Genomic DNA, 25,793 nt, shown 5'->3' with positions numbered 1-25,793 from the left:
ACAGCCGGTGCCTTGCTCCGGAACCACTTGCTGCACGATTCTCAGCACGAAGATCCTTGTTGAAGCGGTCCTTCATGGAACGCCAACGTGTTCTTATTTTGTCCACTGTGAAATAACAAAAACATATAATGGTCAGAAAAAGTACTTTTGGCCGTGCTCTCTTGACTGTGTGTGATGACAGAAACTCCAAAAAGTTTCTTTCATCACACACAGTAAAGAGAGCCCGGCAAAGGTCTCTGCTGCTTCACACTGCAGTGCAATACTTACCAAATGCATTACGGACCCGTGGCGGGGCATTCTCCCAGCCATCCCACAACGCTTGGGCCACCTCACTCCACAACCGACGTAGCGTACTATTGACTGCGTGCTGTGGATCCCGGCCATCCCACAACTCACTGGACCAGGGTGATCAGGAGGTCATTATCGATCCGGTCATCGTCCCGTTGTGAAACCTAAAAGTAAAAGAAAATCATATAAGTTTGCTCAATCACATTGGGAAAAAAGAAAAAAAAGAAGAAGATGAGAAAGGGTAGGAATATGAAAGTCAACTTTCAGAAAAGGATCATACAAGAAAAATGAAAAGAAAATCAAAGGTACAGAAAGGAAGATTCAAGAATATTACAATGAGGACAGTCTGCCTTGTATACATACCCGCTGACGTCTTCCCACCGGACCTTGACTCCGCTGCTCCGTCCCGCTCTGTCCCTCAGTTGAAGTGCTCTATAAAAAAAAAAAATCAAATTGTCTCATGTGTCGATGTGACAGTCAATACTTACCAAGCTGAAGGACAAAAAACTAACCTCACTGACATGATCCACTTCTGACTGACGTGGCTCAAACTCCTCATCAGATGAAGACTCCGCAGAAGACATTCTGATGCATGTTGAAATAATAAAAAAGAAGAAATTAGGACATATAGATCCAAAAAATTAAAAAAAATGCATTGGCTAGGATATACTCACATTGCTCTGGGTCTTGTCCACCAATGCGTCCGAGCAGGGTCTTGTCTTCTTTGTAGTCTGATGAGAAGTGACCAGAAACTTCCCCCAACCTTCCTTTTATAACCCTGCTGCTATGGGGGAGGCTTATCAGTGTCTAGACAACCTTATCTACAGTCTATTCAACCTCTGTTAAAAAAAACGCATGCGTCAAAAAAACGCATGCAAACGCATGTACAAAAAAACGCATGCGTCCCCATTGACGACAATGTATTTTTGGTCCCAAAAAAAACGCATGAAAACGCATGCTTTTTTTGAGTCCAAAAAAACGCCTCTCAAAATACTACAAGTTGCATTTTTGAAAATGAACGCATGCAGTAAAAAAAAGCATGCGATTGAAAACGCGACCAAACGCGTACACATAAAAACGCATGCGTTTTCAATGTTAAATATAGGAAAAAAAAAACGCATGCGTTTTTTTGAAAAAAAATGCTGCAGACAAAAACGCAAGTGTGAAACCACCCTTACAGAAGCAACCGCACAAACAGCTGCAAATAATATGCCAATCTAATATATAAAAAAAAAGAAATACTGGGTTAATAATCATTTGGATCAAATTAACAATATCAAACTATATCAAAAGGGGAAGTCAGCCAGCCACAGGGGACAGCTGGCTGACAGGAGGCGGGGAGGGGTTACACACTTTAATACACTTTGATAGGGGGCGGGGCACCTGTCAGATTGAGTTTGACGAAAGGATCCGATGCTACACTACTGTTGTGGCATAATTTCAGCTTACCCACGGCCACGGCCTCTGCATGCACCATCACCATCACGTCCAGTTCCTTGTCCCTTGCCATGCGCCTTGCCCATTCTAAATGGAGGACAATATTTTCGACGTTCACTACAAATCGCTTAACTTGGAGTGAACTTATATGTGATCCGTGTGAGGAAAAAACCACAGTTTGAAATTGTTGTCCTGTAGGTAACTATTTTTACCAGCAGACTGGTGTCAATAGCTTCACTAACACACTGCAACAAAATTTAAAGGGAGGGCAGAAATGGCAGAATTTTGAGCGCAGTTATATGTGATCCGTGTGATGGACAAACCACAGTTTTCAATAGGTGACCTGTAAAAAAATTATTCCTGGCCCCTGATACCAGGAGCTGTGTCTACAAATATCTGTAATAGCAGCAGCAGCAGAAAGAACTGGAATGGACCCTCTTGCTATATGCACTGCAGGCTGCCACATACACTGCCTGCCTGCCTAGCATGGATATCTATGCAGCTTTATTAGTCCTCAGAAGGACTGTTAGTTGAGATGGATATGTGTATATTATATGGTATACCCACACTATGTAAGAACCAAGTAAATCTCTCCCTAGCTCAACAGCAACTCTCCCTGATTCTGCCTGATTCCGGAGCAGACTGTGATGAGCATGGCGGTGCCATGTCTGATATAGACCTGATGACGCTGTGTAGCAAGCCTATCACTGTAATGCCACAACCAACATGGCTGCGGCATTTCAGTGTGTGAAAGACAATCCCTCCATGTTCACTGGCTCTCTAAAGAGCACCAAACATGCAGGGAGGGGACCCGAACTCCCGCCGAGCAACCCCGGAAATACTCGACGAGCTCCGAGCATCTCAAACAATGAGATGCTCGGGCAAGTAATGAGTAGTGGCGAGCATTCTCGCTCATCACTAATCATGATGACCCTGATCCATATACCTTAGACCATAATGAACTGAACCTTACACCTTGATGTACCTTTATCCATGAATCTTGATTAACCCTGGTTTTGTGATGTTTCTAGATAGCTGCCGTTGCCACACCTATACCCCAAAGGCTCTAATTGGGTGGAATAATATTTACAACTCTGCACCATCACGCAACTTTCACATTCCTAAAGTTTTTGCAACTAGAATCATGTTCTGTTTGACCAGACTGGTGGTGTTGTGTTATATTTTACAACAAAAACCGACCTTGCTGATACGTTCATAAATGTACCACTCTTTTCTACAAAAAGTGCCCATAGCACTTTACAAGGGAGGGGGAGGGGCAAACTCCCACATAAATATTATCCTACTAGATGGCAGCCCGATTCTAAAGAATCGGGAGTCTAGAATCCATATATACTTTATTTATTCAAATGTAAGAATAATACAATTAATAAATAATAGTAAGAAAGAACAAAAAATGGCTGCACTCACCAGCTCTTGACAATTCTTGTTATTTAAGGTACAGTTACACAGGATCCATGAACATGCTTATGAGGGGAGGGATGAAAGACATCAGACGACAACATTGCGTGTTGTGGCAAATGCCACAACAACGGTTCTTTGCTTAAGAACAATAATGTAAATAATAAATAATATGTATCAATAACTATGTATATTGGTATGTTCTATGACATTTTAAAATATTTCATTATTATGTGGAAAGGCTCTTAGTACCCATACTGGCGCATACTTGTGTGCCCATCAGGTATTTTCACAGTAATTTTACATCTGATGGGTTGGTATGAAACGTTTTTAATCATCTCTTGGGCTTAGCTAAGCCTTCATTTTAAATAATTCTAATAGGTACAACAGAAATAAAAGCCTTTTTGTGTACCCAAATGTTTTGTGTTTATTTTTACAGAAGTGTAAAATTTAAGAAATCAACGTTCATAGTACACCGATGGGCTAATATAAGCATGCCCATCAACCACATCACGGTAGCCTTTGAACTGATGGGTCCTAACTAACTGATTCCTATTTCTTAATACTCAGACCTCTTTCACATCTGCATGTTTCTGATATTTGCAGAAGTAATGTTAAAAACAATACAACTTCCACACTTGGCACCAAAGAACTGACCTACAACACACTTTCAGCAAGTGCCATGCAATGTAGATGAAGCTTGGAGTTAACTTGCAGTAAATGCAGCAAACGCGGCTTCGGCAATTGCATTAAATGCAGCCACAACAAAAACACTGGTAAGTGGAGATTTTGTGGCGAAAACAGCAGAAACCACATGTGCCGCACCTGCCGCAAGTGAAGTACAAATTCCGTATACATTGCATGCAACTTACAGCAAGAGTGGCGTGGGTCAGCCCTTAGGCAGGAAGTGCAGAAATAGCCTTTTTTCCACCATAAATTCTCCAAATAGCAGAAAAATGTTGATGTGAAAGCAAAATCTCTATTCTTTCCCTATCTATCTAAAAATGTACCTATCTATATATCTATTTCTATGTACAGAACACACCTGAAGATAGAGATGTGTGTGAACAGCCATCCCACCCGTCTCTTACCTGTTCACAAAAACCTCACCCTTTTTAAAAACAAAATGAAATCTCTCAGCAGCTATACTGCTGGAGCTTCAAATACAGGTTCCTATCACCAAATACAGGCATTTGAATGATACACATCTTACATCTTGTACTTAATGTGTGTTCTACTTACCTATAAAAATATGTATTGATATATCATATTTCTAAATTTATGTAGATATGATATAGAGTTATTAACCCTATATGCTAATGAGTACGTATGTTATATACGTATTTCCTACATAAGTACTTAAAATCTATATGTCTATGGCTACACTCATTTTTATTTATTTATTTATTTTTCCTTATCTCTACACATAGAATTTGCCTATTGCTGTCTATGTTATTAGAAAAACTGAATAATGAAAAAAAAGAAAAGTAAGTTTAAACTAAAATATTTTTGTACACAATATTACGTGTGAAGACTTTAGTACTATCAGCCAATAATTGTCCTTGAAGTGGTGTATTAACCACTTTAACCCTCACATTGCAACATTGCTTCACCCTGGAAAAAGCAACATACAATTGACCATGGGCAAAAGCAGGTTCTGGTAGATAAATGCCAACTCGATGGAGGGTCTGGCCTTGAGATTTATTTATGGTCATTGCAAATGCGGGCTTGATGGGAAATTGTCTCCGTCTTAATTTAAAAGGTAATCCAGTCTCTGATGGACACAAATCAATTCGTGGAATGAATACCACATTTCCTGCTGCTGACCCACTAATTACTTTAGCCAGTATGATATTGGCATGTAAGGCAGTGACAATGAGCCAGTTGGTGTTAGTGAATTCAAAAACTCAAGTGGGTATTGATCGAGGTCATCAGCTTCATCAGGATCGATGGAATCATCACTGATATATTCAGTATAGTCACCTATCAATAAATCCATGACTTGGGAATTGACTTTCTCAACGTCCTCATTTTTTGGACATAAAATTGCATGAGATGCAGCTGTATTTATACTTTCGGTGTCATTCACATCAATACAAAGATTATCTCCAAAAATTTCAATTATTAAAGAGCCAGTACATACCATGTCTGGAGGAATTTCAATTACATCATCTCCAAGGTTATGTTCATTAGATAGTTCACCATTTCCCAGTTGAAGCAACCAACTGCTGTAGTGAGGATCAATGGAGCGCATGTTGTTAATAAGTGGCAGGCGAGTAAAATGTTGCCAGTGTTGTGAATATTTTATACAGCTCTCTACAACATCAGTTCTTGTCACATGAGGGATGACAGGAAGACATTGTCTAAAGTCGCCTCCAAAAACAATCACTTTACCTCCAAACGGTGTTTTTTCTTTGTGAGCTACATTTGTTGTCATGACATCACGTAAAACTCTATCAATGACATGCAATGCATATTTGGATAGCATTGTCCACTCATCTAATATATAATTGCCTAGAATACTACTTCCTGCAATTTGTGCCAACTTCCGTGGCTTTGTCCGGAGCTAATGTCCGGAGCTAATGTCCGGAGCTAATGTGCGGAGATAATGTCCGGAGCTAATGTCAGGAGCTAATGTCCGGAGCTAATGTCCGGAGCTAATGTCCGGAGCTAATGTCCGGAGATTAATTGCCTAGAATACTACTTCCTGCAATTTGTGCCAACTTCCGTGGCTTTGTCCGGAGCTAATGTCCGGAGCTAATGTCCGGAGCTAATGTGCGGAGATAATGTCCGGAGCTAATGTCCGGAGCTAATGTCCGGAGCTAATGTCCGGAGATAAGTGACGTCAACAGTGTCCAGTGTCTGATTGGTTGCTGCCTGCTGCGAGCGACCAATCAGAAACGTGCCGTACTGTGACACACTCCGCCTGCCATTTTGGTGTGATTTTTGAATTTTTACCTCACAGCAAGTTTCTACTGCGTGGAGGCGGGCCCAGTGACGTTGCTCTTCAAGCTCCTGCCGAATTTCGTCAAAAAAATGATAATACCATTTACCAAAACTATATATATTTAGTTGTGAAGTGGTTCAACACGCAAAGTTGTCGTCTGATGTCTTTCATCCCTCCCCTCATAAGCATGTTCATGGATCCTGTGTAACTGTACCTTAAATAACAAGAATTGTCAAGAGCTGGTGAGTGCAGCCATTTTTTGTTCTTTCTTACTATTATTTATTAATTGTATTATTCTTACATTTGAATAAATAAAGTATATATGGATTCTAGACTCCCGATTCTTTAGAATCGGGCTGCCATCTAGTCAATAATAAAAAGTTTAGTGCTGTGCAAATCTTTTGCTGCATCGGTATCATTCTTAATCCTGGAAACAGATGTTTCATTCACAGGAATTGGAATCCCATAAAGAGAATGAATGGTTCGTCCACCTTGTAGCAAGTTGGCGGCAATTCCAGTAGTGGCAGCAGGTGACACAATGTCTCCTTGTCCTCTTAGCTGATGTAGGAGTAGATGATATAGGTACGTTTTTCCGCTGCCACCAGGACCATCAAGGAAAAAACACTTTGCTGTAGAATTAGTGTCTTCTAAAGCTTGAGTGATAGCATCAAAAGCAAAAAGTTGGTCCTCATTTAGAGTAGCTTTCATTTCAGCAGCTGCTGATAACTCATAATCTTTATCATACTGTGGGAGGAGGTGTTGTTTCTTGACTGGACGTGGCAAATTAAAATCAATATAAGTTTTGCCATGAGCTTTAAGAACATGTTGGACATCTGTCATAGCATAGCCTTCACAATTGACACACTCCAGAGTGTCGGAGTGGTATGCATGGCAGTAGTCTTCTACAAAGTGTTCCTTAAATTCATCCCATAAGTCCCGAGGTTTAGCTGGAGGACCAAAAATACAAATGTAGGCAAACATGTGACGTAGCTCTGCTGGCATGTTGAGAATACTGGCATCAAGTAATGTATTTCTCCACAGACTATCATCAAATAGTAAGCCAAGAGCTAATGCCGCATCTTTGAAGGTTTCATGTGTGACTCCGTGTACAGTTTTTATGCTGTCAAAACTGGTTGCACCTTTGACATGTAACAATAACAATCTTAAATAGTAGCGTTCTTGGTCTTTCACACTGACAGTATACATTCGTCCAATCACAGAACCACCTGCTCGCTTTCTAACTTCCCAAGAACCTTCTTTCCAAACATAGTTTTCGGGAATTTCACGGTATAAATAAATATGAGCATGATGGTCGTTCTGATTAAGCTTGAAGTAGGCCATAAGTGTAGAATTTTGATGGAGCTTTTGTTTGATGTTTCCAATAGAGTCATCCTCATGAAAATAGAGTGGCTGAGAATGCGGTAGATGTACAGCAAGGCGAATGATGCTATGAGATTGTTTATGCATTGGATATGAGAATATTCGCCAAGCTGCCTCTGGTGCACTGACATATCTTGAATCCATGAATTGGTGTGTTTCATCATGTTGGATGTTAGTCTGGCAGATTTCAAGATTGGCTTTATCATGTCCTTTGTAGACGTATTTAAATAAATATTTCACAACCTGAATGGAACCACAAACTTCGACATTTATATGGCACTTGTATTTTGATAGCAGGAACGGATTATATGGAACCACCCACGAATTATCAATCATGTTAGAATGGTGTTGAAAAGATGGGCCAAAGTGTCTGCGGTAAGTAGGATAGGCGTCCTTAGCTATGATGGTTCTTGGTTGCAAATCTTTAGGGAAACCTTTTGTACACTTCCACAGATCCATACAGGGAGAATTTGGGTTGTGTTCTCCACACGGACCATGAATCATATGTTGGAGAACAATTTTATGGAGCTGAGGGTAGTGGGTAGGATTGGGAATTTCAGCCCACACTGTATTGTCTATGTCCTCCTCAGTCCTTAATTTGGAGTTGCTGTCCAGAATAATCAAAATGTGAGCGTGTGGAAGGCCACGTTTTTGAAATTCAATTACGTGAACCATAGCACAAACTTTCCCAAATAATCCATTGTTAATGTCTTTTAAGAGTGCTTCCAGTTTTATTTTGAAAACACGTGCCACCAAATCAGGTCTATGTTCCACACGCTGCCAAGGTTCCAAATTCTCAGTAATCTCATTCCATTTCGGATTACAGGTCATGGTGATGAATAGATCAGGACGACCATATTTAGTCACAATAGCCATGGCATCCTGGTACCGCTGCTGCATATTCCTGGGACTGCCTTCAAACGAAGATGGTAAAATGACCGTTTTTCCAATGGGGATGCCCTTCTCAATGGATTTTTTCTGGAGATGTTCCTGGAGTACACAATAATCCTCTACTTTCAAATCCTTTTGGTGTTGACGGATATAATTTAGGCGATTTGCCTCGATTTTCACATAAGCATCCACTAAGTACTGCTGAGTGAGTTTGCCACCATTCAGGAGTGGATTAAACTGATTACGGACAGACAGCACATAGCAGTAATATTGCAGTTGTGTAACTCTGCGTGGACTTTGCCCTTGTTGCTTGAGGCCATCATGCCAGCCCTGGTCTCCGTAAGGGAAAAATAAAGGATAGAGTAAAGCATCTAAATTACTGTGTAGAATGCTGACCTGTTGTGTTCTTGGCGCCAAAGGATTTTTGGGGTCCGGTTGTAAATGTATTAAAATATCACGATTAAATGGTGGCTCTCCATTGTCATTTTCAAATACGACAGCAACTTCATTGACAGTTGGATTATTATATCGGCGAGGGTCTTGATTCCGATCTTGTTTAAGGGCCATGATGATATTTGGCATGAGAGTGCCATTAGCTTCAGCTTTAAGATGTTCTTCATGTTCCACATCTCGTAACATTTTGTAGGCAGCAACAAAGGGATTCACATTGTCGAACTGAAGAGCAATTATACTCATCAAAGTGGGATGACATTTTTGATTTTATTCACAGTTTAAACGTTGTTCATTCGCGGTAGCGGTATCCAAAATATACAGTTGGGTATAAGCTGGAACTTGATCATCACTGGGATGTAGAGTTCCAGTACGATGATATATTTGTCCATGTATACGGAAACAGTAAGGGCCATGTCCAGGTGGAGGGGATATATTGGCACCCATGGAGGCGAAAGCAAATGAGCTGTTAATACTACGAATATTTTCCATGAGATTCTTACTGAACTCACTCTCCCCTGTCAGCAATCGTTTAAAGACCTCGGGATATTGGGGTATAGGTATATGCACTTTACTCTTGTGACAACACAGAGTAAAATTTTTATCTGCTGGTATCTCAGCATTAAAATGTAATGCTTGACAATGTTCACATAAATAGTTCATAGGACCACAGGAGTGTTCTACTATGGTACTGTCATCATTAGTAAAACCTGTAGGATGTTGAGGTACAGGTTGTGATAACGGAGCATTGGAATGTTTCTGTAAGCCAACATATATAAAGCGTGGACCTGGTAGAGGATCTTCACTGTCCACAGATTCAATCACTGAGGAGTTGGAAGGTGTATCGTGGTCAGAGTTTATTAATATGGAGGTGCAAGCGGTTTTTTTGCGCCATTCACGGCGTGCACCAGCTGCATTTGGTAATGGTTTGTTTGTTGCCTTAGAAGAGTCAGGTGTGAAGCATGTCTTATAAGCAGACTTAACAGTGTGCAGGCGACGGCGTTTATCATTTGGAGTGTAAGTAGGACAGTGTTTGCGCTTACGTGCAGATTTACCAACGGTTAAAGGAGCTTCAAGCTGCACACATTCTATGAATGGAGACAAAGAAGCTGTATTGTGGGCAGAATCTATGACTGAGGACGTGGAAATATTATGTTTGCAACGTTGAGAGCGTGCAGCAGCAGCTTTATTACTTAATCGATTAGTTTTGTCCTCAAAAGACTCATTAGTAATGCGTTTATTGCAAGCAGCATTAACAGTGTCCAGGCGCTTATGTCTGTCCTCTGTAGTCTCGTTAGCACGCTGTTTGTGCTTACGTGCGGCATCGGCGGCTTTTCGCTCAGCGTCATTGGTATACTTATTATCAGACCTGATGTTACGTGCGCCATCAGCAGCTTTGGGCTCTGTGTCATTAGTATACTTAACAGTATCCAGGCACTTGCATCTATCCTCTGTACTCTTGTTAACACGCTGTTTGCGCTTACGTCCGGCATCGGCGGCTTTTCCCTCTGCATCATTACCATACTTTATATCAGACCTGATCTTACGTGCGCCATCATAAGCTTTGGACTCTGTGTCATTAGTATACTTAACAGTGTCCATGCGCTTGCATCTATCCTCTGTACTCTTGTTAGCACGCTGTTTGCGCTTACGTGCGGCATCGGCGTCTTTTTGCTCTGCATTATTAGTATACTTTCTATCAGACCTAATCTTACGTGCGCCATCAGCAGCTTTATGCTCTGTGTCATTAGTATCCTTACTATTAGAGCTCATGTTGGCTAAGCTAAACAGCTTTAAACGTGGTGGTGGCAAACAACAGGTTAATAAGAGGCAGTGTCAGGTAGTAGGAAAATAGCCAGTTAATAATAGGCAATAGTTCTTTGCAGGAATGCAGATATTAATAAATAGGCAGTTTATATTGCAGAGAAATTGCTGGGCAATAATGGACTATGTCCTTATGTGGCAAATAATAGAGCAATATACCCAATGTGGCAAAGAAGAGGTTAATAAACGGCAGTCTCTCAGTATAACAGTCAGTGAATAATAGGCAGTATATGGAGAAAACACCAAACAAAAGTTCAAAATTGGTGTGAAAATGTCACTGAACCACTTCACAACTAAATATACAGTATATAGTTTTGGTAAATGGTATTATCATTGTTTTGACGAAATTCGGCAGGAGCTTGAAGAGCAACGTCACTGGGCCCGCCTCCATGCAGTAGAAACTTGCTGTGAGGTAAAAATTCAAAAATCACACCAAAATGGCGGGCGGAGTGTGTCACAGTACGGCACGTTTCTGATTGGTCGCTCGCAGCAGGCGGCAACCAATCAGACACTGGACACTGTTGACGTCACTTATCTCTGGACATTAGCTCCGGACATTAGCTCCGGACATTAGCTCCGGACATTAGCTCCGGACATTAGCTCCGGACAAAGCCACGGAAGTTGGCACAAATTGCAGGAAGTAGTATTCTAGGCAATTAATCTCCGGACATTAGCTCCGGACATTAGCTCCGGACATTAGCTCCGGACAAAGCCACGGAAGTTGGCACAAATTGCAGGAAGTAGTATTCTAGGCAATTATATATTAGATACACATAACAAGACCATGCTGCCCCATAAATAGACATAACGTCATCAATTATAAAGAGTATAAACTTTATTAATATAGTACAACAATTTAAAATATCAGTGATCAATGTAAATATTGGTGATCGGTGAATGAACAATGGATGACTCCAGAAACAAACCCTCATTAGAATGTAAAGGTGCAAACCAAAAAACAGCACATGAATGTAATACGCAATTTATATGGTGCATAGGTGAATTCAGGAATATGGGGATAGGTGCAGGTGACTCTATCCTGGACTAATGCCACGTTATCAACACAAAGTAAGAGCCAGTAAATCTCTCCTATCCAGAGGCGTAGCTAGAGCTTTTGCCACCCGGGGCTGTTCCCGAGTTTGGCGCCCCCCCCCCCCCCCGATACACACAAAGGTTACCAAAAATGGTTTTCCTGTTTTGTAGAACTTAAACTGGGCCTAATGGTGTCACCCCCACATGCCACACCTGTGACTTAATACCACCACACCATGACCAGGCCACATAGTGACCGAATAATACTACATACAAGGGACAAATACCACAACACCATTTCCAGACCACATATTACCACTACATAGTGACTGAATACTACAATACTGATCAGTAATAAAAAAAAAAACCACAATACTATCACCATAAGTGCCAGTATTCACAGGAGATCTGTACTTAGTATGCAGTGTCTGTGTAGAGGTAATACAGAGATCACTGGTGACATTATACACAGGACCTCTATATAGTATACAGTGTATAGTGTCAGTGTATAGGTAACACTGACTCACCAGTGACGTCTCTAGGTGAAGTCCTTCATCTTTCATCCAGCACAGACCGCCATCATTCCTTCCAGCCAGGACTCGTTTCTGCAGGAAATAACAGTTATCTCGAGCTCCGCTTGCAGAACACATTACTTAATTTTTCACAACTTCTACATTACACCACATGAAGATAAAAAGGCGATATAGTGTCACTCTGCACAGTAACAGGACCGCCCCCCCCCCATTTAAAACAGTATACTCAAAAAATAAAATAAATACATCACTGCAGTAATAATATCCCTTAATTATCCCCTATAGTAACACTATTCCCCACCCTGGCCCCGTTTATCTCATTCCTGGCTCCAGCCATATGTTCTCGCATCCTGCCCTCATGAGTATCCATTCTACCCCATATGATCTCCCCATCCTGCCCCACCAGCCTCCATCGTATCCGTCCTGCCCCATGATCCAATCCTGCCCCGTGTCTCCAATCATGCCCCGTATCTACATTCTGCCCATGCCTCAAGTCCTGCCCCCAGTGTGTCCAGCATATTACCCCCATGTTGTTCAGCAATCTGCCCCAGTGTGTCCAGCATATTACCCCCAGTGTGTCCAGCAATCTGCCCCAGTATGTCCAGCACTGCCCCCAGTGTGTCCAGCAATCTGCCCCAGTGTCCAGCCTTTCCCCAGTGTGTCCAGCAGTCTGCCCCAGTGTGTCCAGCATATTACCCCCAGTGTCCAGCATTGCCCCAGTGTGTCCAGCATATTACCCCCAGTGTGTCCAGCAATCTGCCCCAGTGTCCAGCATTGCCCCAGTGTGTCCAGAAGTCTGCCCCAGGGTCTCCAGCATTGCCTCAATGTGTCCAGAAATCTGCCCCAGGGTCTCCAGTATTGCCCCAGTGTGTCCAGCAATCTGCCCCATGGTCTCCTGTATTGCCCCAGTGTGTCCAGCATTCTGCCCCATGGTCTCCAGTATTGCCCCGGTGTGTCCAGCAATCTGCCCCATGGTCTCCTGTATTGCCCCAGTGTGTCCAGCATTCTGCCCCATGGTCTCCAGTATTGCCCCGGTGTGTCCAGCAATCTGCCCCATGGTCTCCAGTATTGCCCAGGTGTGTCCAGCAATCTGCCCCATGGTCTCCAGTATTGCCCCAGTATGTCCAGAAGTCTGCCCCAGGGTCTCCAGCATTGCCTCAATGTGTCCTGAAATCTGCCCCATGGTCTCCAGTATTCAGTGTGTCCAGCAATCTGCCCCATAGTCTCCTGTATTGCCCCAGTGTGTCCAGCATTCTGCCCCATGGTCTCCAGTATTGCCCCAGTGTGTCCAGCATTCTGCCCCATGGTCTCCAGTATTGCCCCAGTGTGTCCAGCAATCTGCCCCATTGTCTCCAGTATTGCCCCAGTATGTCCAGAAGTCTGCCCCAGGGTCTCCAGCATTGCCTCAATGTGTCTTGAAATCTGCCCCATGGTCTCCAGTATTCAGTGTGTCCAGCAATCTGCCCCATAGTCTCCTGTATTGCCCCAGTGTGTCCAGCATTCTGCCCCATGGTCTCCAGTATTGCACCAGTGTGTCCAGCAATCTGCCCCATGGTCTCCAGTATTGCCCCAGTGTGTCCAGCATTGCCCCCAGACAGTCAGACATAAAGAAAAAAAAAAAAAAAGTAAAATCCTCACCTCTCCCGTTCCTAGCGCAGGTCCGGTGCAGTAGTCAGCGTCTCTCCGGCTCTGCGACGCTCAGGACAGAGAGGCAGAGCGGCGAGCACAGTAGTGACGTCATCGCGCCCACTGCTCTGAGACGTCGCAGAGTCAGAGGACGCTGAAGCCGCAGGAACCAGGAGAGGTGAGTATTAGAGCGGGGGGCGGGGGCGGGGGCGGGGCCCGGGGGTGGGGGGAGCTGGCCCTGGTCGTGGCGGCGGACGGCGCCGCCCGAAGATTTAAAGGGGCGTCTTTTTTTTTTTTTTTTCCTCTTCTCCTGCAGCGCCGGCCGCCCCCCGCATTGTGCCGCCCGGGGCGGACCGCCCCCCCCCCCCCCCCCGCACCCCCCTTCCTACGCCACTGCTCCTATCTCAACCCACCCATATTGCACTATATAAAGCGTGGTGTGTTTTGCTTACCCATGTGTGGTTTAGTGCTAGGTACATCCATCAAGTAGTCCCGACACGCGTTTCGCGTACTGAGCTTCCAAGGGGGACCGTGTGGATAATAGTAAATGGTGTTCTGTTATAATAGCATCATAGCTTCTCCTGTAAACATATTTCAGCCATCATACCTTATAATCATCACTTGTGGCTCGTTCCGGTGTCCCAAATGTAGCATAATTATCCCAGTTGCCATCACCCTTTGGATTATTTGCATTATTTCCTTGTTGACTTGTCCAACGATCTCCCGAGGTACATTTGCCATGTATATTATTCTCATGAATGCTTGCCACTAAAGTCCAACCTCCACCATTAGTTGTCATATCACAGAACGTCTGGTAGATCAATCCGTTTTTTGTGGTCAAAGAATAAATGCCATTGGCTATGGGATAAAAATATTATCAGAAAACACATAGAAAGACCATGAAGCTCATGGACTTTTGGAGAGAAGGGACCCTGCACGAGTTGACGTTCTTTTCATTGCTACCAAGTGGTATGAATGGAACGTGGTGGACATTGACCCAAGGATCATAGAATTTTTGGTGGAATGGAAAACAAGAGTGAGGCCTTTCTCTACTTTTTTGGGGGGAGGCGGCACATTTTGGTCCTTGCCATGAGGACCTCTCTATGTATGCTGTTTAGGCGACTGCCATCTTAGCTCAAACCATCCTGTAACTTATTGACTTTGCTTTTGGATTGTACGGTATATGAATTTTCACCTTTGACATCAATGATTTCCTTACAGCTCCTGTATGTGACCACATGCTCACGGTTCTCTTTGTCACTATGGGTCTTATATTTGTTTATTTTAACATTTTCCCAGCAGGACAGAAGATTCAGGATCTTCTCTTTCTTTGATGACACTGATGTGTCTTCTAGATAACATACAAGGAAAAGAATTCAGGTAATCCCTAATACTGTAACAAGCAGACTTCATGGAAATTGAGTTAATAGGGGAAATAATTAATACTAAAGGATCGAAAATTAAATTATGATACAGATCTTGTAAAAATGTAATGAAAGAATATAGAACTTTAGGATCCAACGGATGAAAATTAAATGTTTAAAGGGGTTGTCCCCTTCCAGAAAACTTTTTAGTAGTAGTTGTTAAAAAAACGATACTGTTACTTACCCTTCTTAAAGGTACCGTCACATTAAGCGACGCTGCAGCAATATAGACAACGATGCCGATCGCTGCAGCGTCGCTGTTTAGTCGCTGGAGAGCTGTCACACAGACAGCTCTCCAGCGACCAATGATGCCGAAGTCCCTGGGTAACCAGGGTAAACATCGGGTTACTAAGCGCAGGGCTGCGCTTAGTAACCCGATGTTTACCCTGGTTACCATTGTAAAAGTTTAAAAAAACAAACAGTACATACTTACATTCCGATGTCTGTCACATCCCCGGTGTCAGCTTCCCTGCACTGTGTCAGCGCCGGCCGGCCGTAAAGCAGAGCACAGCGGTGACGTCACCGCTGTGCTCTGCTTTACGGCCGGCCGGCGCTGACAGTCAGTGCGGGAAGCTGACGCCGTGGGACATGACAGACACCAGAATGTAAGTATGTACTGTTTGTTTTTTTTAACTTTTACACTGGTAACCAGGGTAAATATCGGGTTACTAAGCGCGGCCCTGCACTTAGTAACCCGATATTTACCCTGGTTACAAGTTAACACATCGCTGGATCAGCGTCACACACGCCGATTCAGCGATGTCAGCGGGAGATCAGCGACCAAAATAAAGTCCTGATCATTCCCCACGACCAATGATCTCCCAGCAGGGGCCTGATCGTTGGTCGCTGTCACGCATAACGATTTCGTTAACGATATCGTTGCTACGTCATAAAAAGCAACGATATCGTTAACAAAATCGTTATGTGTGAAAGTACCTTAAGTCAAGCCCTTGCTCTCCACCGCCGCCTCTGTGTTATGGCTGGCAATCAGGCAACACAGCGTGCAGTAATCAGCGCACATACAGAGATCTGGCAATAACCAAAAACAATAGGACGAGCTCTGAGACGTGGAATCTCTGTAGACTGCAGTACCTGATCTATCCTCACACAACTATAAGCAGCAGTGGATTGCGCCTATCACTACCTATGCAACTCGGCACTGCCTGAGGAGCTGACTAGCCTGAAGATAGAAATACAAGCCTGACTTACCTCAGAGAAATACCCCAAAGGAATAGGCAGCCCCCCACATATAATGACTGTTAGCAAGATGAAAAGACAAACGTAGGAATTAAATAGATTCAGCAAAGTGAGGCCCGATATTCTAGACAGAGCGAGGATAGCAAAGAGAACTATGCAGTCTACAAAAAACCCTAAAACGAAAACCACGCAAAGGGGCAAAAAGACCCACCGTGCCGAACTAACAGCACGGCGGTGCACCCCTTTGCTTCTCAGAGCTTCCAGCAAAAGTTAATAGCAAGCTGGACAGAAAAAACAGAAAACAAACTAGAAGCACTTATCTAGCAGAGCAGCAGGCCCAAGGAAAGATGCAGTAGCTCAGATCCAACACTGGAACATTGACAAGGAGCAAGGAAGACAGACTCAGGTGGAGCTAAATAGCAAGGCAGCCAACGAGCTCACCAAAACACCTGAGGGAGGAAGCCCAGAGACCGCAATACCACTTGTGACCACAGAAGTGAACTCAGCCACAGAATTCACAACACCTCTGTCTCTGTTGATTGTTAGCAGCATTGGAAGCACTGCAGCTAATCAGTAAGCTCTTGCGGACTGCGTTGGTAAAGCTGCTGAGCTTTGTGACTAGCAGCTGCTCTTTCAACATATTAGCACTACAAGCAAACATTAAAGATCGGGATAAGAGCAGAAAGCCGAGGAGGGGAAATAATACTCTGTTTTTTAGAATACCGATGCTTATACCAAATAGTTTACTGGTAGGGGGCACTTGGAACTAGGTCACAAGTGTCCAGTTTTTGTTCCTATGTTATTTCCACTACATTCCTGAGTAATTTGGTGTTGGCCTTTTTTAAATCCATTGTATGGTTCTAGAGATATAGGATTTATTATCTCGTTTTACAAGGGGGCGTGGATCGCAGAGCCATCTAAAGACACGCCCCAGAGGATCCTGTAAGCCACGCTCAACTTTAAAAAAGGCATTAAACATTTGCAAAAAATAAAAAGGTTCATCTTTCTGGAACCGTTTGATGGATTTAATAATTAAGGGAGTAATGGGAGCAAAATAAGAGCAAAAACTGGCAATTTTGATCTGAAAACAGCTCTGGTTTTAAGTGTAGCCACTAGGGTCCTTGGAGATATGGATAAAAACACTTACTCTAATGTACCTAAAGTTATATATTATATATATAGTTATTATACACATTCATTCTGATTATTTCTGAATAAGGATGCAATAGTCTGTACTCACTGCAGAAGGTCACATCTTGCGTAGTAGCTGAGCTCTGTATCATCTGCAGCAGCATTATCCCCTGTATTATCATCTTGTCCCTAAGAGACAAATAGAAGGTTCTCTATACAAAAACAATAGCAGCACTACAGCTCCCAGCATGCCAACTGCTTTTATCCCTAGTGGTGTTTCATTTCTCACACTCCATTGTCACCCCTTATACTTTCATGTTCACCAACCATCATGAGTTTGCCTACCCCACAATCTGAGTCTGCAAAATTAGAAAGCTCAAAAGTGCCATTTTTGGGAGTTTCCAAGTATTCATGAGAGGGTAACTAAAACTTTGGTGCGCTAAATGTTGGAAACTATGTTCTACCTCATTCAATCATTGGTCAAAGAGTTGAAGGGTTACTAAACTTTCATTTTTGTAATTATTTTGTCCGGCATAGATTTTCATGCTGGACACAAAATATTAAAAAACAAATAAATAAAAGTTTTGCATCTATAAATGTGTTAGAATGCGTCACAATTAAAGGTAATCTGGTACCTTTTTTTCTACTAAATCTGACAGCAGCATGATGTGGGGGCAGAGACCCTGATCCCAGCGATGTGTCACTTACTGGGCTGCTTGCTGCGTGGTTGATTTAAATCTGTTTCCTCTGCTGCAGATCTACTAGTTTTTTGAGCTCTTTATAACCCCTCCCTCATCACTGATTGGCAGCTTTCTATTTACACTGTACATAGGTAGAAAGCTGCCAATAAGTGGTGGGGATATCGCTGGACTACCTGGCAGCAGGCTTACTAGTCCTCTAGTGATAATCTCTTCCTGATAAAACACTCATTTTTTCAAAACCACAAAAAGCAGTCCAGTAAGTGCAGCTCGGCCCGAATTGTTCTGTACACTGTGGCCTCTGTTCACACAGGATGCATTTTAGCACTGGGCAGCCCGCCATATGGCGTCATTAATAGGCTGCAGCCAGACGCTTTGTATTCCTTGTGTGAACACGCCACATACAGAGTATTTTATCTTAGTGCATTGGTGTACCACACGGCCAAACCCTTATTAAAGGCTGGCTGTTTCATTAGGTATCGCACCTGTGCATTTGCTATTTTGTTTGGGTCCGCTGCACCCTGCTTGTGCATTTGTATTGAGGCCTGTTTAGACAGGTAAGCATCTTTGCCTGTTTTTGGTGTTTTTTTTTTTTTTAAGTGACACATAGCTAGAATCAAGCTGTCTGCCACAACATTATTCTGCTCTCTGATTAGGTAGCAAAAACCTGCTAACAGATTCCCTTTAAATAAGTAATCACTAATTCAAGCCCGCAAAATAACAATAATGAAAAAAAAAAAAAAGTTTTACCCACAAAAAAGATTATTATGTAAAAGTTTTTTAACCCCTTTCTGCAATTAGACGTACTATTCCGTCCATGTGGGGTGGGCCCTACTTCCCAAGGACGGAATAGTACGTCCAGTGCGATCGGCCGCGCTCACAGGGGGAGCGCGGCCGGGTGTCAGCTGCTTATCGCAGCTGACATCCGGCACTCCCTGCGTGCTTCCCTGAGACCCCTGCAGCAACGCGATGTGATCGCGTTGCTGCGAGGGTCTCCTACCTTCCTCTCCCTGCAGGCCCCGGATCCAAAATGGCCGCGGCATCCGGGTCCTGCAGGGAGGGAGGTGGCTTACCAAGTGCCTGCTCAGAGCAGGCACTTGGTAACACTGCAGCGCTCTGAGACAGATCGGTGATCTGACAGAGTGCTGTGCAAACTGTCAGATCACCGATCTGTGATGTCCCCCCCTGGGAAAAAGTAAATAAGTAAAAAAAAAAATTTCCAAATGTGTAAAAAAAAAAAAAAAATCATAAATAATGAAAAAATATATATATATTATTCCCATAAATACATTTCTTTATCTAAATAAAAAAAACAAAAACAATAAAAGTACACATATTTAGTATCGCCACGTCCGTAACGACCCGACCTATAAAACTGGCCCACTAGTTAACCCCTTCAGTGAACACCGTAAGAAAAAAAAAAAGAGGCAAAAAACAACGCTTTATTATCATACCGCCGAACAAAAAGTGGAATAACACGCGATCAAAAAGACAGATATAAATAAACATGGTACCGCTGAAAGCGCCATCTTGTCCCGCAAAAAATGAGCTGCCATACAGCATCATCAGCAAAAAAATAAAAAGTTATAGTCCTGAGAATAAAGCGATGCAAAAATAATTATTTTTTTCTATAAAATAATTTTTATCGTATAAAAGCGCCAAAACATTAAAAAAATGATATAAATGAGGTATCGCTGTAATCGTACTGACCCGAAGAATAAAACTGCTTTATCAATTTTACCAAACGCGGAACGGTATAAACGCCTCCCCCAAAAGAAATTCATAAATAGCTGGTTTTTGGTCATTCTGCCTCACAATAATCGTAATAAAAAGCGATCAAAAAAGTCATGTGCCCGAAAATGTTACTAATAAAAACGTCAACTCGTGACGCAAAAAAACAAGACCTCACATGACTCTGTGGACCAAAATATGGAAAAATTATAGCTCTCAAAATGTGGTAACGCAAAAAATATTTTTTTGCAATAAAAAGCGTCTTTCAGTGTGTGAAGGCTGCCAATCATAAAAATCCGCTAAAAAACCCGCTATAAAAGTAAATCAAACCCCCCTTCATCACCCCCTTAGTTAGGGAAAAATTAAAAAAATGTATTTATTTCCATTTTCCCATTAGGGCTAGGGTTAGGGCTAGGGTTAGGGTTAGGGCTAGGTTTAGGGCTAGGGTTCGGGCTAGGGTTAGGGCTAGGGTTAGGGCTAGGGTTAGGGTTGGGGCTAAAGTTAGGGTTGGGGCTAAAGTTAGGGTTAGGGTTGGGGCTAAAGTTACGGTTAGGGTTTAGATTACATTTACAGTTGGGAATAGGGTTGGGATTAGGGTTAGGGGTGTGTCAGGGTTAGAGGTGTGGTTAGGGTTACTGTTGGGATTAGGGTTAGGGGTGTGTTTGGATTAGGGTTTCAGTTATAATTGAGGGGTTTCCACTGTTTAGGCACATCAGGGGCTCTCCAAACGCGACATGGCGTCCTGTTGTGAATTCTGGTCTTGGGCTCCCTCCGGTGATTATGAGTGGTAGTGCTGCTGTCTTTGGATTGCAGCATTTATCAGGTGTATCCACTTTTTGCAATTTGGGCTGGGCTATTTAGTCCTGCTTTATCCTTTAGTCAGTGCCAGTTGTCCATTGCTTTTGGAGGATTCACATCCATACCTGGTCTCTCCTGTTTTGCAGTTCATTTCAACAAAGATAAGTTCTGGCTTTGTTTTTGCTGTCCACCTGCTGTGGACCTTATAGTTCTGTGCATTTTCATGTTTTGTCTTGTCCAGCTTTGTCTGTGAAGGATTTTTTGCAGCCAAGCTGTGTCTCTGGAGATGCAGATATACCCTCCATGTCTTTAGTCAGATGTGGAGATTTGTATTTTCTGTGGTGGATATTTTCTAGTGTTTTAATACTGACGGCATAGTACTCTGTCCTATTCTTTCTTTTTAGCTAGAATGGCCTCCTATGCTAAATCCTGATTTCATGTCTGCGTATGTTATTTCCCTCTCCTCTCACAGTCAATATTTGTGGGGGGCTGTCTATCCTTTGGGGATTTTCTCTGAGGCAAAATAGTTTTCCCGTTTCTGTCTTTAGGGGAAGTTAGTTCTTAGGCTGTGTCGAGGGGTCTAGGGAGTGTTAGGTACTCCCCACGGCTACTTCTAGTTGCGGTCAGTACAGGTACCACCTTCTCCAGAGTACGTCTCATGCTGCTCCTTGGCCACCAGATCATAACAGCGTCCGACCTCAATTCCAGCCAATTCTGCATTGAAAAAGTAAAACAGTGCTCCTTCCCTTCCAAGCTCTCCCGTGTGCCTAAACAAGGGTTTACCCCAACACATGGGGTATCAGCGTACTCAGACAAATAGTACAACAACTTTTGGGGTCTAATTTCTCCTGTTACCCTTGGGAAAACACAAAACTGGGGGCTAAAAAATAATTTTGTGGGAAAAAATTTTTGTTTTATTTTTACGGCTCTGCATTATAAACTTCTGTGAAGCCCTTGGTGGGTCAAAGCGCTCACCACATATCTAGATAAGTTCCTTAGGGGGTCTACTTTCCAAAATGGTGTCACTTGTGGGGGGATTCTACTGTTTAGGTACATTAGGGGCTCTGCAAACGCAATGTGACACCTGCAGACCATTCCATCTAAGTCTGCATTCCAAATGGCGCTCCTTCCCTTCCGAGCCCTCCCATGCGGCCAAACAGTGGTTCCCCCCCACATATGGGGTATCAGCGTACTCAGGGCAAATTGTACAACAACTTTTGGGGTCCATTTTCTCCTGTTACCCTTGGTAAAATAAAACAAATTGGAGCTGAAGTAATTTTTTTGTGAAAAAAAGTTAAATGTTAATTTTTATTTAAACATTCCAAAAATTCCTGTGAAGCACCAGAAGGGTTAATAAACTTCTTGAATATGGTTTTGAGCACCTTGAGGGGTGCAGTTTTTAGAATAGTGTCACACTTGGGTATTTTCTATCATATAGACCCCTCAAAATGACTTCAAATGAGATGTAGTCCCTAAAAAAAATGGTGTTGTAAAAATGAGAAATTGCTGGTCAACTTTTAACCCTTATAACTCCCTAACAAAAAAATTTTTTGGTTCCAAAATTGTGCTGATGTAAAGTAAACATGTGGGAAATGTTACTTATTAAGTATTTTGTGTGACATATCTCTGTGATTTAATTGCATAAATATTCAAAGTTGGAAAATTGCAAAGTTTTCATAATTTTCACCAAATTTCCGTTTTTTTCACAAACAAACACATTTACTATCAAAGAATTTTTACCACTATCATGAAGTACAATATGTCCCGAGAAAACAATGTCAGAATTACTGGGATCCGTTGAAGCTTTCCAGAGTTATAACCTCGTAAATGGACAGTGGTCAGAATTGTAAAAATTGACCTGGTCATTAACGTGCAAACCACCCTTGGGGGTAAAGGGGTTAAAAAAGAAAAAGTGTTTTGATTTTTTTTATTTGGTTGTTGTTGTAACATTCCAAAGCAAAAATGCAAAGAATTGTGTGCTCCATGCTAATAATTCTGTTAAAAAATGCCTGCAAAAAAGCAAGAACTCGTGTGGCCAAGGTAAGGAAAAATAGTGTCTCTTGGAATGAGAAGGGGAAGCAGAAAATACAGCCCTCCAATGTTTGGGTATCACTATGAGATTCTAGGCATTAGCCAGTCCTGTCATATAGTCTGCAGGCAGTCACTTACTGCAGGCGGTGGACCAGGCTCTTACTTCTTATGGTCCCTCTTCCTTCTTGCTTCAGGCGGATTCTGGAGAAATCTGTGCGATGGGGGCTGATCAGGTATTTACGGTATGTTATGCTGTAAGCATGTGGTCTGTGCAATGTTGGGAGGAGGTCGCAAACTCAGAACAGATGTGCCCACTGCCCAGTGGTCGGCACTCATAGCAAGTGAGTATTTCTGATACACCCAGGCGATCTGATCATTGACTGTGTGTAGCAGAGGTGATCAGACAACTGCAGCTTCTAATCTCCCAAGGAGACTATTGAAGCATGCAAAAAGAAAGAAAAAATGTTTTTAAAGGCAACCTGTCACCCCCCCCCCCCTGTCATTTTTAACTAAAAGAGCCACCTTGTGCAGCACTAATGCTGCATTCTGTCAAGGTGGCTCTTTTAGTTGGGGTCCCTTCCAACACTGCAATATTTGTTTTTTTAATTTGCCCGCCATACTTGTATTCTGTCCGGGGGGCACAAGGCTGCACAAGGTGGCTCTTTTAGTTAAAATCACCAGGGGGGTGACAGGTTCCCTTTAAATTTGCTAAAAATGTTTTAAAAATATAAAAGTTCAAATCACCCCCCCTTTTGCCCCATTCAAAATAAAACAATAAAAAAGAAATAAAAAATGCAGATATTTGGTATCGCCCCGTTCAGAATCACCCGATCAATCAATATAAAAAAAGAATGAACCTGATCGCATAACGAGAAAAAAGTTAAAATGGCAGAATTAGGTTTTTGTGGTAGCCGCTATATTGCAATAAAATGCAATAACAGCAAAAGATTGTATCTACACCAAAATGGAATAATTAAAAACGTCAGCTCGGCACACAAAAAAATAAGCCCTCACAAGTCATGAAAAAAAGAGACGCTACAGGTCTCGGAAAATGATGCCATTTTTATTTTTAACTGAAGTTTGGATTTTTTTTTCACCACTTAAATAAAAAAGAACCTAGGCATGTTTGCTGTCTATGAACTTCTAATGACCTGGAGAATCATAATGGTAGGTCAGTTTTAGCATTTAGTGAACATGGTAAAAAAAAACATTGCGGAATTGCACTTTTTTTGCAATTTCACCACACTTGGAATTTTTTTCCCATTTTCAAGTACACGATATGATAAAACCAATTGTGCAGTGCAAAAGTACAATTTGTCCCGAAAAAAACAACATCTCACATGGCCATTTTGACTGAACAATAAAAAAGTTATGGCTCTGGGAAGAAGGGAAACAAAAAACGAAAGCGCAAAAATGTAAAATGACCCGGGGGTTAAGGGGTTAAAGACCATTTCATATTCAATTTGCTTAACTGTTCACAATAACAGTAATTTTGACCAGGGGTGCACAATCTTTACCATGCCACTGTAGGCACTACTTTGACTGCTATATGGCACTATAATTTTGCTTCAGCCTTTACTGAAATGTATAGAGCACTATGTGAGACCATTATACTGTATTGAACACTACGTGGGGGCTATTATACTGTATGAAGCACTATGTGGGGGCTATTATACTGTATGGAGCACTATGTGGGGGCTATTATACTGTATAGAGCACGTGTGGGGGCTATTATACTGTATTGAGCACTATGTGGGGCTATTATACTGTATGGAGTACTATGTGGAGGCCAGTAAGTAATAAAAATGCCTTAAAACATTCTCTCTCTCTCTCATTATTCTGGCATTTGCCAAATTTTAATAATTATTGTAATCCTAATTGACCTAAGATGAGAAAAGTTTATTATGATTTCATGTCACATATTGAGAAAAACATGCAGATGTGTCTCTTTATATCTATATATAATTGTCTAAGGGGTACTTCCGTCTTTCTGTCGGCAACTTCTGCAACAGAAATCCCGCGTCGCTGATTGGTCTCGCAAGCTGCCTGTCATGGCTGCCGCGACCAATCAGCGACGGCACAGTCCGATTAGTCCCTCCCCTACTCCCCTGCAGTCAGTGCCCGGCGCCCGCTCCGTAATCCCTTCCAGTCACTGCTCACACAGGGTTAATGTAACGGGCCACGGGTACTGCACTCCGTTGCTGCTGCTATTAACCCTGTGTGTCCCCAACTTTTTTACTATTGATGCTGCCTGTGCAGCATCAATAGTAAAAAGATGTAATGTTAAAAATAATACAAAAACAAAAAACCTGCTATTCTCACCTTCCGTCGTCTGACAATACGCTCACGCCGGCCGCCATCTTCCGTTTCCGGAGATGCATTGCGAAATTACCCAGAAGACTTAGCGGTCTCGCGAGACCGCTAAGTCATCTGGGTAATTTTGCAATGCATCCTGGGAACGGAAGATGGCAGCAGCCACGCGCGCATCGCCAGAGTTTCGCTGGATCCCAGGGGGGGAGTATATAACTACTTTTTATTTATTTATTTATTTTTAACAGGGATATGGTGCCCACACTGCTAAATACTGCGTGGGCTGTGTTAGATACCGCGTGGCTGCTATATACTACATGGGAAGTGTTATATACTCCGTGGGCTGTGTGATATACTCCATGGGCTGTGCTATATACTACGTGCCCTGTGTTATATGTTATGTGGGTTGTGTTATATACTGCGTCGCCTGTGTTATATACTGAGTGGCTGCTATATACTGCGTGGGCTGTGTTATATAGTACGTGGGCTGTGTTATATACTCCGTGGCCTGTGTTATATACTGCGTGGCCTGTGTTATATACTGCATGGCCTGTGTTATATACTGTGTGGCCTGTGTTATATACTGCGTGGCCTGTGTTATATACTGCGTGGCCTGTGTTATATACTGCATGGCCTGTGTTATATA

The 25,793-nt window shown here is 42.6% G+C and overlaps 1 protein-coding gene across 1 annotated transcript; it reads right to left on the bottom strand.

The window, feature by feature from the left end:
- Positions 1-41: 41 nt before the first annotated feature.
- LOC138680893 (intelectin-1-like) lies at positions 42-25,218 on the bottom strand. The gene is made up of 6 exons (XM_069768136.1): positions 25,160-25,218; positions 17,689-17,768; positions 15,028-15,178; positions 14,435-14,699; positions 397-452; positions 42-105 (listed from the first exon to the last, which is right to left on the bottom strand). The coding sequence occupies exons 1-6, from the start codon at positions 25,216-25,218 to the stop codon at positions 42-44; spliced, it is 675 nt and encodes a 224-aa protein (XP_069624237.1).
- Positions 25,219-25,793: the final 575 nt, after the last annotated feature.

The sequence above is a fragment of the Ranitomeya imitator genome, chromosome 1, assembly GCF_032444005.1.
Source record: "Ranitomeya imitator isolate aRanImi1 chromosome 1, aRanImi1.pri, whole genome shotgun sequence".
Lineage (NCBI taxonomy): Eukaryota > Metazoa > Chordata > Amphibia > Anura > Dendrobatidae > Ranitomeya > Ranitomeya imitator.
The sequence above is the reverse complement of the archived record's forward strand: the minus strand, read 5'-3'. Positions and strand labels throughout refer to the sequence as shown.

Bases quoted from the DNA above. Each gene is read 5' to 3' on its own strand.
- LOC138680893 (XM_069768136.1), bottom strand. From the start codon at position 25,218: ATGCATCTCCGGAAACGGAAGATGGCGGCCGGCGTGAGCGTATTGTCA. The intron at 17,769-25,159 runs GTGAGAATAGCA...TTTGTCTCTTAG, and splicing joins GTATTGTCAGACGACGGAAG to GGACAAGATGATAATACAGG. The intron at 14,700-15,027 runs CAAAGGTGAAAA...TTTCTGATAATA, and splicing joins TGTAAGGAAATCATTGATGT to TTTTTATCCCATAGCCAATG.